Source organism: Pimephales promelas, chromosome 3, assembly GCF_988280905.1.
Source record: "Pimephales promelas chromosome 3, fPimPro1.hap1.1, whole genome shotgun sequence".
NCBI lineage: Eukaryota > Metazoa > Chordata > Actinopteri > Cypriniformes > Leuciscidae > Pimephales > Pimephales promelas.
Genome location: NC_142771.1, coordinates 7,205,001 through 7,219,835, shown reverse-complemented (window position 1 = coordinate 7,219,835; position 14,835 = coordinate 7,205,001). Strand labels below are relative to the sequence as shown.

Here is a 14,835-nt window from a genome sequence, read left to right as displayed (position 1 = left end):
TAATAAAAGATAGCATTGTAACACTTATAAAATCCCAATACAAAAAAAAAACATTATTTTCTTTATTTTACAAATTAAGACCGATATTGATGATTTAAAACATAAACGTTTATATCGGTTGATATAGATTTGTAGACACCGATATTTCAAACATTGCCAAAAACAATGTAAAAGACATGTTCACTTAAACTAAACTAATCTAATGACTAGTTCAACAAAGTTAATTGAGAACGTTGATCAAAATTAATGATTCTGAATAATTCATGAGAGCATCTGCATATGCTAATATTGGTGATGAGGAGATACAATCCATATTATTAAAATTAATGTGCATGTCAAATATATGCAAGTTGTATCTACAAATGAAAACACTAACGACACACAATCTAATGTGTAAACAACAAACTGCAATACCAGATAGACACGACCCATTAATATGAACAATAAAACGTCAAAAAGAAATTCAAACAGTATAATACAAAGCACATAAGATTAAAAACTGCTATAGAAAATTACTTTACTTATTGGAGTAGAACAAAATTGCAGCATTGATATTATTTGCACCCAATATCGGCTGAAAAAATAACAGATATCAAAAAACATAATGTTCACCAATATTTATATGGTCACTAAAAAATGATGCATCTTCAAAAACAAAACCCGCTGACTTTAACATCCAGTGAAGAATCGAATGACTTATTCTACAAAGTAATTTAAGTTAATGACAAACAGTGTTTATTAATTTAACAGGGAATAGTCACAGAAAATCCTGAATCATTCATGAGCGTTTCTGCATAATATTGCATAAAAATCTGCATAAGTCTGCTAATTATGACCTAAAATGAATGACACAATTGTGTCTGACTGTAACAATTTCCGTTTTGTGATTGTAAAACATTCCCAGAATGAATTCACAATGAAACGGATACTAAACAACAACAAAATGACCATGGAAGAAAGTAAACTGAGTCGGACGAGGAGTAAAAGCACGGAAAAGTGGAATAAAAGCGGAGCGCTGACCCCGAACAGAAGGGGTCAGAGGTCAGGATGAAAAAAAAAACGCACGTTCGTTCACTCGCGCAGGAATGAAATGCGAGAACGGAGTGTATAAGAGCGAAGGCAGCGGGAGGATCCTTACCTCGGATAAGTAGAGGAACGCGGGAGGAGCGTGCAGGGAATGAGGCATCATCCCGGACCCGGACAGAAGCACGCATGCAGAGTTTGCCATAGAGCTCAAAGATGAAGATTTCCACATTTAACCACACACACACACACGCACTTCTCTCTCTCTCTGTCTCTATCTGTGTCTCTCGCTCCTGCTGGATAAGCACGGCTTCCCTCGCTCGCTCTCTGTTTACTCTGCACACAATAAAGATCACTTAAACATCCACACGCGGAGGTGGGAGGTGCATGAGAGCAGTGTGTGTGTGTGTGTGATCGTGTAGCTGCGCTGCGTGTGCGCTTTAATTGCCCACGACCCCCTTTTGAGCCCAACACTCATAAAGACCCCTGAAATCACACTCAAGGACACGCACACACATAAACGAGGACATGCTACAGATTTCTACTGCTTTTAAAGCTAATTATAGTAACTCCACATCCTTAACAAGACATTCATCATTTTGCTTCAATGCAAAACAACTAAAAAAATACATTAATATTGTTTTCACAGTGAAGAACCATTTTTGGTTCCCTAAAGAACCTTTCAGGAACATTTGTTATAATTTAAAGAACCTTTTCTCCAGAATAAAGAACCTTTTGTGGAATGGAAAGATCCCATTATAAAGAAGCTCAGTTTGTAAGAGTGAATATTTTTACTTTATCTATGAATTATATGAAGTGGTTTTGCATTAAAGCATCAGCTAAATGATGAATGTCATGTTAAAGGGATACAGTTGTTCACTTTGAAATTAATTTTTGGTATGTTTTATCTTACCTCAAGGGCATCCAAGATGTAGGTGTCTTTGTTTCCGCAGTATTTTCAATTTTGATATTTTTAGGTCAAACCGTTCGTGTCTCAGTCATATAATGGAGGTCTATGGTCACCACCTCAAAGAGCATGCACAGAGAAGTCCAGATTAAACATGATTTAATGACTCGTAAATCAGTCCCTCCAGGATTTCACGATTTTTTTGTGTGATTTTTGCGATCAAAATGACTGATTTTGTGGTGGTAATTTCCAAAAATTTGTGAAAAAATTTGCGATTTATATATAACATTTACCATAATAGTATTCAGTCCTTCCAGAAAAACGCAGAGTTTTTTTGTGATTGTTGCGGGCAAAAATTGATTGATTACACGGTAAACTACTGGCAGCTGTGGTTGCCAGCATCATACCGTAAATTTATGCAATTTTATGCGATGAAATTGCAGGAATTTGAAAAAATTGAGGGAACTTGCAAAATTGCGGGTGATGAAAAAGAGAAAAAAAGTGATTCCCCCAACACCCTGTTCTCACTAGGCTAATGTAAGAGTCATTTCTTATTCCTTTATTTGATAAGCAAGCATACTACATCATAGAAAGTGCTGGGAATATTTAATTTCTCATCTTGTTTTATTTCAGACTGTAACGAGTGTAAATAAGGTGTGGCCCCTTTAAGAGCTCTCTGCAGTGTTATATGTGCGCCTCGAACACCCCATGTGTGCGGGTAATTTCTGTTTGATGATACTTCTTTTATCTTATGTTGTTTATTAAGTAACGATCTGACGGTAGAACGTGTGACAGACAGTTATACGAGTTCGATTTGTGAGATGTCTGGTGTCGCGTAATTGCGTCACTTCATAACGTTCCCATGGAAACAGGGGGAAATGGCTGCTCTTGTGTGAAGCAAACGCAACATTTTTCAACTTTCTGCTAAGATACATGTGACTTTTTTGCAACGAAAATGCGAGGATTATAAAATTATGCAAACCCCGCATATTTTGCACGGAAATCGGCAATTCATGCGGCGAAAGTGCGGCGTATTTGAAAAAATGCGGCCCTCGCTGATTTTGCATTGAATTCAGCGATCGCATAATCGCGTTTTTCTGGAGGGACTGGTAAATGTAAGTACACATTGATGGCCTAAGTCACGAAATAAGAAAACGAACAGTATTTATATCGGTTTTACCTCGTGTAATCCAAGTGATCTGAATCAGTTGTTCAATGTCCAACTGAACCAAACTGAATCAGTTCAATGTTACCCCGGAAGTGATCGCTTGCGTGTGACGTCACTCAATATTTACGCGGCGATTTCGGAAGTTTAACCTTTTAAGGCGGACGTACACTGTGCGATTTTCGTCCGATTTTGAGCCGAATTCGTGACTATATCGCACAGTTGAAGCGCACCTGCACCTGCACCTGCGCGAAAACAGAAGTTTAACCATTTCATCTGCAGCAAAAATAAAATAAAAATAAAAACGAAAAGAGGGAGAGCTTTAAGTTCTGTAGTTCAAACTAGCTAAAAATTACTGTTGCTTACCTCCAGTTCGTGTTGCAAAATGTATAATATTACCCACGTCTTCCAAGCCACCTGCGATGTAACACCTCTTTTATTAATTTGTTAAACAATGTTTTTGAAATAAACCTGTTTTTAATTTTCATTGATGATTAATTATGGCAATGTTTGGACATATTATAGACTGTTAATAGCTATTTGATATGCCTATAATTCATTGTAATCGACCTAAATGTTTAATGAGGAGTAAGATTACGTAATATTTTATTATCCTCTGCTGTGAAAATATTGCGCGGCAAATTAATTACAATAGCGGATCAATTTAATAATAAAATTAGCCTATAGGCCTCCCCTAATAATTATAATACAAAAAATCCTAATAATACTTAAATGCATAAACTGAAAATGCTAAATCATCTTGATATGGGTAGCAGACGCAATCCAATGGGTTATCGCAGATATTACACGTATAGTGTGAGCAGTGAAGTCGCAGCTCGACGATCGGACCGTACAGTGTGAACACATAAATCCTGAACTTTGGCTTTGCGTCGTATGCCCGCCTTTACTAAACATATTTAGATATACCGAAATCGCCTTCCATTGCGGTTTCCCGTATATCTAAACATGTTTAGCGAAAGGTAAAACTTCTGAAATCTCTGTATAAACAAAGAGTGACGTAGGCGCGCAAGTGATCACTTCCAACGCATGCGCAGACCGAAGCGCCCGTCATGGCTATAATTACAAGAGGTCTCACACAAACTGCTCGTTTCGTGTCTTACACCATCAATGTGTACTTACATGTACGAGTCATCAATCATGTTTAATTTTTATTTTTTTATTTTTTTATTTTTTTTATTAAGGAATCAATATAAAAAAAAAGAGTACAAGTAAACAAACATAACAGTAAGAGGAAAAAAAACAAAAAACAAACAAACAGACAAACAAATGAATATAGAAACAAACAAAATAATAATACAAAAGGAGAAAAGTGAGCCAACGTATACAAATATACAATCAAAATCGACAGATGGCAATACGGATGCATCTATATCTCTCTTACCTACATGTATAAACCCATACACGTGCATACATATTCATACGCTGTTTCATGTTGTAATCATGTTTAATTTGGACTTCTCTGTGCATGCTCTTTGAGGTGGTGACCATAGACCTCCATTATATGACTGACAGAGAACGGTTTGACCTAAAAATATCAAAATTGAAACTACTGTGGAAACAAAGACACCTACATCTTGGATGCCCTTGAGGTAAGATAAAAGATTTCAAAAAATAATTTCAAAGTGAGCTATCCCTTTAAGGATGTATATAGTGACCTTGTCACCAAAGGAAGGTCTTCTCGAACCAAACGTGTCTCAACTAAAAGCTTTCTGTTCGTTTGACCTTTATATTCATCAAATCAAATATGTATCACGGTTTCCACAAAAATATGAAGCAGCACAACTCTTTTCAACACTGATATTAATCATAAATGAGCATCAGATCATCATATTAGAGTGATTTCTGAAGGGTCATGTGACACTGAAGACTGGAGTAATGATGATGCTGAAAACATTACAGGAAAACATAAAAAACTGATATTTTAATTTGTAACAATATTTCACAACATTACTTTATCAAATAAATGCAGCCTTGGCCAGTGGTGGAATGTAACGAAGTACAAATACTTTGTTACTTTACTTAAGTACATTTTTCACGTATCTTTACTTTACTTAAGTAGAATAAATAGCGCATACTTTTTACTTTTACTTCGTTACATTTTGCAGCAATTATTATACTTTCTACTCCACTACATTTCTACAACTTCTGTTACATTTTCATTACATTTTCTGATCAGTTTTTCCCCTGCCAAAACGTAATCTGACCGTCCGTTCGTTGCACGTTTGTCTCACCAGTGACGTTTGGTTGCCATAGATACATCAACTAAATGCGTCTCGCACGCAGTGCGTTTATCGTGCTATTTATACGCAAAAATTTGTTTTTACGTGCATAGGAAACACACCGTGTGTAATATACGTTTGGTTGGGATTATGGCAAGCCAAGAGGTTCAGAATTACACCATAAATGAATCGCGTTTACTGCCAAACATAGTTATTAACATATAAGTTAGTAAGGATAAGCATGATGTGTATATTGCCTAATTGCAAGCTTGTTTCAGAAATGGTGACAATATTTTTTTTCCATCATTATTGAGCATCATGTATTAGGTTGAATGAGTTAGAATTAAATGTTTTATTAATCATTAGAAAATAGACATTAAGAGAATCAAATTATGCAAGTACTTTTACTTTTAATACTTAAAGTACATTTAAAATCAGGTACTTTTTACCTAAGTATGGTTGTCATTGTGTTACTTCTACTTTTACTAAAGTAAATATTTATTTGGTTATTTGTACTTTTACTTAAGTACTGAGATTCAGTACTTCCTCCACCACTGGCCTTGGCAAGCAGAATAGACATGTTTTTCACAAATCTTACTGACCAACAAACATGTAAAGGAGAAGAACGTGCAAGACGTTTCAAAGAACGAATCCATCAGGAATACAGCACAACTCGAGCTGTCAACAAGCACCTCGAATGTCCTCAACTCACTTAAAGTACACACTTTACACTTACAGTACACTCTCTAGATGCACCATTGAAATCAATAGATTCACGGAGCTCTCTGACGCCTAGTAAGTGCCCTCAAGCATTCGCTCCTGTCTGCAACAACAACAACATGCACATCATCTCATTCAGGACTATAAAACACAAATCTGCGATCTAACAAACACTGATGTTCCCTTCAGGAGATGCAGATCTATATTTCAATACTGGAAAACTACATCACAAATATTTTCCACACGATCTGCACATAAAACTGAGATGTACAAGTATTTTAAAAGCCAAAATCTAAATTTTGAGCAGATTTTCTTTTTTAAGGCTGTTACCTGTTCACATCCACTCACACATAAGCGGAGGCATCAATCAAACGGTGTGTGTCAGTAACAGATGTTCTGTGTAAGGCGCCCATCACACACACACATACACGCACTAATGTGATTTTACTACAAATTACATCACTGCGACGCTGTCTCTTACTCCATGTGTGTGTGTATCTGTCCGTTCAGCAGGAGGTTTGTCTGTGACACTGATGTGCAACACTTCATTTGAGCCGCATCTCACGCTAATACGATCACATGACCAAACATTCGCCTGTCAGGGATGTTAACAGACGGTACAAGACCAAAACTCCTGATTTAACAACAGTGTAAAGTCAGCACCAAGCGGAAGTAGCACTGGTTATTTCTTCCCAATAGTGCCGTATATATCCGCTTCTGGAACAAGAACTGATGTTTCAATTTGATTTTCTATGAAGCCAAAAGCATTTTTTTTTTTTTTTTTTTGTAAATGTTTCAATGTCCGTATAGGTCTACATTAATCTAACCTAGTGTGTATCTCTGTTACAATTTGTTTTTTTGTATACTGGTGTATTTGTAACATTATATATATATATATATATATATATATATATATATATATATATATATATATATATATATATACACACTCTCAGAAAAAAAGGTACAAAAGCTGTCACAGGGGCTGTACCTTTTCAAAAGGTAAACTTTTGTCCATTTCATGAGCAAATAAGTAAATTTTAGGTGTTACTATGTACATTTTAGGTGCTAATATGTCAATTTTAGGTGCTAATATGTCAATTTCAAGAGCTAATATATACATTTTAGGTGCTAATATGTACATTTTAGGTGCTAATATGTCAATTTCATGAGCTAATATGTACATTTTAGGTGCTAATATGTCAATTTCATGAGCTAATGTCAATTTCATGAGCTAATATGTACATTTTAGGTGTTAATATGTACATTTTAGGTGCTAATGTCAATTTTAGGTGCTAATATGTCAATTTCAAGAGCTAATATATACATTTTAGGTGCTAATATGTACATTTTAGGTGCTAATATGTTAATTTCATGAGCTAATATGTCAATTTCATGAGCTAATATGTACATTTTAGGTGTTAACATGTACATTTTAGGTGCTAATATGTCAATTTCATGAGCTAATATGTCCATTTCATGAGCTAAAATGTACATTTCATGAGCTAATATGTACATTTTAGGTGCGACTATGTACATTTCATGAGCTAATATGTCCATTTTAGGTACTAATAAGTACTTTTTAGGTGTTAATATGTAAAATTTATTTGCTAATGTGTACTTTTCAGGTGCTAATGTTTACATTTCAGGTGCTAATATGTAGATTTTAGGTGCTAATATTTACATTTCATGAGGTAATATGTACAGTTCAGGTGCTAATATGTAAAATGTACATTTTAGGTGCTAATATGTCAATTTCATGAGCTAATATGTCAATTTTACATACTAATATGTACATTTTAGGTGTTAATATGTAAATTTTAGGTGCCAATATGTACTTTTCAGGTGCTAATATGTACATTTCAGGTGTTAATATGTAGATTTTTAGGTGCTAATATGTACATTTTGGGTGTTAATATGTACCACTAAGGTACCAATATGCAGCCTTTGGGTACAAAAGTGTACCTTTTGATATATATATATATATATATATATATATATATAAGTAAAATATATTATTATTACAATATATTATAATAATAATAATAATATATATATATATATATATATATATATATATATATATAAACCAAACTGTATATACTGTATATATATAACAATATATATATATAAGTAAAAGCTATGCTTTTGCATGTAACTAGGCTGTATGAATTAAATATAAACCAAACTGAAACTAAATTAAAAAAAAGTAAATCATTGAAATAAAAACAAATGAAAACTATTATAACCTATCATTTGTGCTATCATTATTTTGTCTAAAAATGCATCGAACTGTTCATCATCTCTCACCATCATAATTGTGTGTTTAAGGCGAGATTTTGGTCAGTTTTGCTTCAATGTCTTCCAGTCTAGTGGACAGAAATCATGCAAAATACACATTTAAGTGTTTATTTTATTAGACTTTTACCTATTTGCGTCTGTAGATTTCAAAGTTTTTCTCCACTTCAGCATCACTTATATACTCCAAACTTTACAGTTTTATTCCTGACTATATCCTGAAGATTTTTACCGAGGGGTTTCTTTATATATCATTCTCGCTGATTTATAGAACATTTTATTCCTAAAAGCAAGTTTTTTTCTTCTTTTTCTGGCTGTTGACAGTATTTTCTGAATTATAAAGTGATAAAAGTTGATATCCAAAATCCCTTCAGTAAAAACCTTTATCTCGAATATGTCAACAAAATGAAACAAGAATTTTGAACTTGGCTTTATCCAATGTTCAGATTAAATTTCTGGAAATCTAAACAAATTTGTGCATTTTTAATAAGATAATGCCTAATTTGAACCTTTACATCTCTGAAAAACTTGTACAGACACACATCACCAGTCGTACTGCTTCTCATGAGCTTAAATGATTCAAATAATAAGTTATGTAGACAAATATAAATATTGTTTATGTAGACATTCCTTTACAAAAAATTTACAAAAAACTTTTGATCTAAAGTCTGATGTCTAAATGTTTCAAATAAATTTTGTGTGTACATTTCTTTTCATACACATTTAGTTTACAAAAACATTTTGATCTAAATGCTTCTTCTTATATGCTTCAAATACGTTGTGAAGACAAATATAAATATATCTTTTTCTTTCACGATCCATATCTTTACAAAACTTGTAAAAAAAAATGTAAAGGGTTTCTTTACTATTTATTGAAATCATTCAATTTAAATGAAAAAACATTCAAATAAATTAAAAAAAAAATAAAAATATATGAACCAAAAAATTAAACATCAGAGAACTGTGTTATTGAAGTTATTGAAATATTAACTTAAAATACTATGGGTTACTTCAAGAAAATATGTCAGGGGGTTCACCTGACAAAAGCATCTCTGATCTAAAATGAAATATAATAATAAATAATGAGTAAACGTGTCCAAACGTCAGACTAGTAGCCTAATATTTACATTTATTCATTTAGCAGATGCTTTTATCCAAAGCGACAAGTGAGGAATGGTGATTGGTTTTCAGCTGTTTGCTGAATATGGTCACGATTCGACATTCTGGATAAGGTTGTGAAGACCAGCTTTACTGGTTTTATTTTAATTCAGGATATTATATTGACAAGTAGCAGCATCATTCATGTTGACAGCTGTTAATGAACATCTGTGTCGAGTACAGCCTCTCCGTGTCTGACTCAAATGTTGAAAGCAAGTAAATGTCATTTTGTGTGAACGTTTAGTAAGCAAAACCATGAAAATATGAAAGTTTATGAATCATGAAGAAGAGTCTGGTCATATTTTGGGTTAAAAGTTTGGGTTAAACCTCCAAGAACATTTGGTTCAGAGATAGATACATAAGATTCATGAATAAATATAGTTTTGCTTTAGTTTGGACTGGAGTCATCATATTTAGCTTCACTTCAGCTATTGAAGTCTGAAGTCGTTATATTTAGCTTCATATATAAACAATGCAAGTCTATGGTATGTGCTCATTAACATTGATTAGTGTGTGTGTGTGTGTGTGTGTGTGTGTGTGTGTGTGTGTGTGTGTGTGTGTGTGTGTGTGTGTGTGTGTGTGTGTGTGTGTGTTTTCAGCAGATGGTTTCTCATCCATCTGCTCTCAGACACACCCTGAGACACATCACTACACAACAGAAACTATATACCCTCTATATCATCTCGTTCTCTCTCCATTAGGACACTGAATGAGTCCAACACACATTCCCTCACTGAGTCTGAGTGTGTGTGTGTGTGTGTGTGTGTAACTACAGTCACTCAGATTGTTTGTTCATGGCTGAGCAGGAAGACGAGACATCTGCTGTACTCTTCTGTATAAAGTACAAGAAAAGTCAAAAGAAAACAACTGCAGATTTCCTCAAAATGATAGATACATACATAGATAGATAGATAGATAGATAGATAGATAGATAGATAGATAGATAGATAGATAGATAGATAGATAGATAGATAGATAGATAGATAGATAGATAGATAGATAGATAGATAGATAGATAGATAGAATGTTAGAACGTTAGAACGATAGACAGACAGACAGACAGAACGACAGAACGACAGATAGATAGATAGATAGATAGATAGATAGATAGATAGATAGATAGATAGATAGATAGATAGATAGATAGATAGATAGATAGATAGATAGATAGATAGATAGATAGAACGTTAGAACGATAGATAGAACGATAGATAGATAGATTGATAGATAGATAGACAGGCAGACAGACAGGCAGACAGACAGAACGACAGAACGACAGAACGATAGAATGTTAGAACGATAGACAGACAGACAGAAAGACAGATAGATAGATAGATAGAGAGATATATAGAGAGACAGACAGACAGACAGACAGACAGACAGAACGATAGAGAGATAGAACGTTAGAACGATAGATAGATGGATAGATGGATAGATGGATAGAGAGATAGAAAGATAGATAGATAGGCAAACAGATAGATGGGCAGACAGATAGACAGACAGACAGACAGACAGACAGACAGACAGACAGACAGACAGATAGATAGATAGATAGATAGATAGATAGATAGATAGATAGATAGATAGATAGATAGATAGAACGATAGACAGACAGACTGACAGATAGATCGATAGATCGACAGACAGACAGACAGACAGATAGAACGATAGAACGATAGATAGATGGATAGATAGATAGATAGAACGATAGATAGATTGATAGATAGATAGACAGATAGATCGACAGACAGACAGACAGACAGACAGACAAATAGATAGATAGATAGACAGACAGACAGACAGACAGACAGATAGAACGTTAGAACAATGGATAGATGGATAGAGAGATAGAGAGATAGATAGATAGGCAGACAGACAGACAGACAGACAGACAGACAGACAGACAGACAGACAGACAGATAGATAGATAGATAGATAGATAGATAGATAGATAGATAGATAGATAGATAGATAGATAGACAGATAGATAGATAGATAGATAGATAGATAGATAGACAGATAGATAGAACGTTAGAACGATAGACAGACAGACAGACAGATAGACAGATAGATAGACAGATAGATAGATAGATAGATAAATAGATAGATAGATAGATAGATAGATAGATAGATAGATAGATAGATAGATAGATAGATAGATAGATAGATAGATAGATAGATAGATAGATAGATAGATAGATAGAACGATAGACAGATAGATCGATAGATCGACAGACAGACAGACAGACAGATAGAACGATAGAACGATAGAACATTAGAACGATAGATAGATAGATGGATAGATAGATAGAACGATAGATAGATTGATAGACAGGCAGACAGACAGACAGAACGACAGAACAATAGAATGTTAGAACGATAGACAGACAGACAGATAGACAGATAGATCGATAGACAGACAGACAGACAGACAGACAGACAGATAGAACGTTAGAACAATGGATAGAGAGATAGAGAGATAGAGAGATAGATAGATAGGCAGACAGACAGACAGACAGACAGACAGACAGACAGACAGACAGACAGACAGACAGATAGATAGATAGATAGATAGATAGATAGATAGATAGACAGATAGATAGATAGATAGATAGATAGATAGATAGACAGATAGATAGAACGTTAGAACGATAGACAGACAGACAGACAGATAGACAGATAGATAGATAGATAGATAGATAGATAGATAGATAGATAGATAGATAGATAGATAGATAGATAGATAGATAGATAGATAGATAGATAGATAGATAGATAGATAGATAGATAGATAGACAGACGATCATGTCAAGCCCTCCATCCGTCCAACAGACTCATATGACTTCAGAAAGAACTGTATATTCACACACACACACACACACACACACACACACACACACACACACACACACACACACCATCCAGTCCTGCATCTCACGCTTTAACCTCACTCAAGCTAACGCCAGGCACTATTTTTAGACGTTGTTTCCTCCTTATGGGTACGAAACGTTAAAATTTAATGCGAACCAAGGAAAGGCCAAGCGACTGGTTTAAAAAGAGCCGTGTCGTGCGCAGCCGAGAGGAACATTCAGGGCAAGCGGAGAGATTTGAGTGGAGATGGCAAAGTGTACAGAGGAAACACACACACACACACTCCATCGATGGAAACACAACAACACTTATGATGGTGTGTGTTAAGAACGACATCAAATCTAGAAAGAAAAGATAGACGAAATGGAATAAAATTACGAAATTGCATCCATTTTAATGTCTAGAAACTCCACTGGAAACTTCCCAACCCTTTGATTGTGTATATTACTTTATAGTTTTATTTTTCATAACGAGTCAAAGACGCAACTTTTGTTTAGTCTAGCTCGACTAAACTCCAAACCTACTTCCATCACTCTTGAGTTTGATCAGGAACTGATGCCAAAATGTGAATCTGCGGGATCTCGCTCAGCACCTGTAAATCTCCCATTCCCTTCATCTAAACACTCCGCGAACTAATGACCGCGTAAGAAAGTGTTTTAAAAAGACGTTTTAAATATCATCAGCATCTACAGTAGCTTGAGAAGCTCTTCAGGGACGCGACACGCCGCGTCTCGTTTATTAAAGCACTAAATATACGCGGACAGCTTCATCAGCGCGGGACGTCTTCATAAAGACCAACTCCAAAGTCCCGGTGTAAAAAACACAACATGAAGTGAGTGTTCTCAGTCTCTCAGTAAAAAAATAACACACTCCCGCCGTGACTTTCTGCTCTCAACACACACATTCATCTCGGCCTCGGACGCAACCCTTGATTAGCACCATAAACTCTCCAAAAATTAGTCAATATCCCATAACACTAATGTCACTCTGTGCTCACATTTTACAGCCCTCACACACACACACACAGTCAGTGCATCACCACAGGGCTTTACTGGCCCCCGGCGTGACCGTATAAAGCAAATTAAACAGCTTTACGACCCTTAATGGTCAAACGCTTTTGAAGGAAAACGCTGGACGAGGCGCACATGTGACATCATTCATCTGACACCAGACACTCACACACACACTCAGTTTAATGAGGAAAGATCAGGAAGAAAAACTCTGATGTTCAAAAGGCCGAAATGAGCATTCATTCATTCAATAACAAATCTACCGGAGATCTAGGAGACTTTTATTTTGTATTGAGACATTTTATGTGTACTTAACTTGAAATGTTTGAGTACACTAATCCATCCATTTAACTTAAAATGTTCATGTAACCTCAATATGAACATTTGTATTAGTATAAACTACTCTTTCAATAAATGCTAACTTGCTAATTTGCTAACATGCTAAAAATACCATACACTCATTTGCCGTTCTTGAACTTGTTCTCAAATCAAGGCCACTTGTCCACTTGTCACTATGATGGTGACTTTCCTAAAACCAACATTCAGAGAAATTATTATAAATTAGCATAACAAAACTTCAGTCCACTTAACATTAATCTAGCGCACACACACACACACACAAACACATTATATTACACTTAACTTTAGCATTTACTCCACTTTCGAGTGCCTTGGGCAAAGCATGCTGGGAAATAGAAATCCCAGCCCAGTTTCAGTTAAAGATAGTTTGTCTGAATTAAAGCAGTCAAAACAATTAAACAGTTTGGTTTACTTAAAATACATCAGTTCTGTGAACTTGAAAGTAAAAGAAAGCGCTAAATACTCATAAAAGTTAATTTCACTCAACTAATTAGTATTTTGTATTGATACATTTTATGTTTACTTAGATGGATGGATTACTCATTACAAGTTAACTTAAAATGTTCATGTAACCTCAATATGAACATTTGTTTTAGTATAAACTTCCAACAAGCTACTTCAATGAACGCTAACTTGCTAATTTGTTAGCATGTTAAAAACACCATACATTATTTGCCGTATGAGTGGCTTTTAGGCACACTTTTTCTCAAACCAAGGCCACTTGTCCACTTGTCACTATGATGGTGACTTTCCTAAAACCGACATTCACAGAAATTCTTATAAATTAGCAAAACAAAACTTGAAGCACTACTAAATCTTCCACTTAACATTTATCTTGCACAAAAAAACAACAACATTATTTTACTGAAAAGATAGATAGATGAAACTGAAACTGATTTAGACAAACTGAAACAGTTTGTCTAAATTAAAGCAGTCAAAACAATTAAACAGTTTGGTTTACTTAGTTAAAATATATCAGTTCTGTGAACTTGAAAGAAAAAGAAAGTCATTTCACTGAACTAATTAGTTTGATTTAAGTTTGTCCTACTCAAACCACTTCATTATTTTGAGCGTTAGGGTTTA

At 34.7% G+C, this 14,835-nt stretch overlaps 1 protein-coding gene across 6 annotated transcripts in view; it reads right to left on the bottom strand.

Moving 5' to 3' along the window:
* Window positions 1–14,835, bottom strand: part of rbfox3b (RNA binding fox-1 homolog 3b) — a 329,672-nt gene that overhangs the window by 119,354 nt on the left and 195,483 nt on the right. Inside the window, exon 1 of one of the 6 annotated variants that reach the window (XM_039667227.2) lies at window positions 1,139–1,317. The exons of the other annotated variants lie outside the window; for them this stretch is intronic. Within the exon in view, the coding sequence (XP_039523161.1) occupies window positions 1,139–1,255 (117 nt within the window). The 5' untranslated portion in view covers window positions 1,256–1,317. Of the gene's footprint in view, window positions 1–1,138; window positions 1,318–14,835 lie in introns of those variants that run through there. 6 annotated transcript variants of the gene reach the window in all.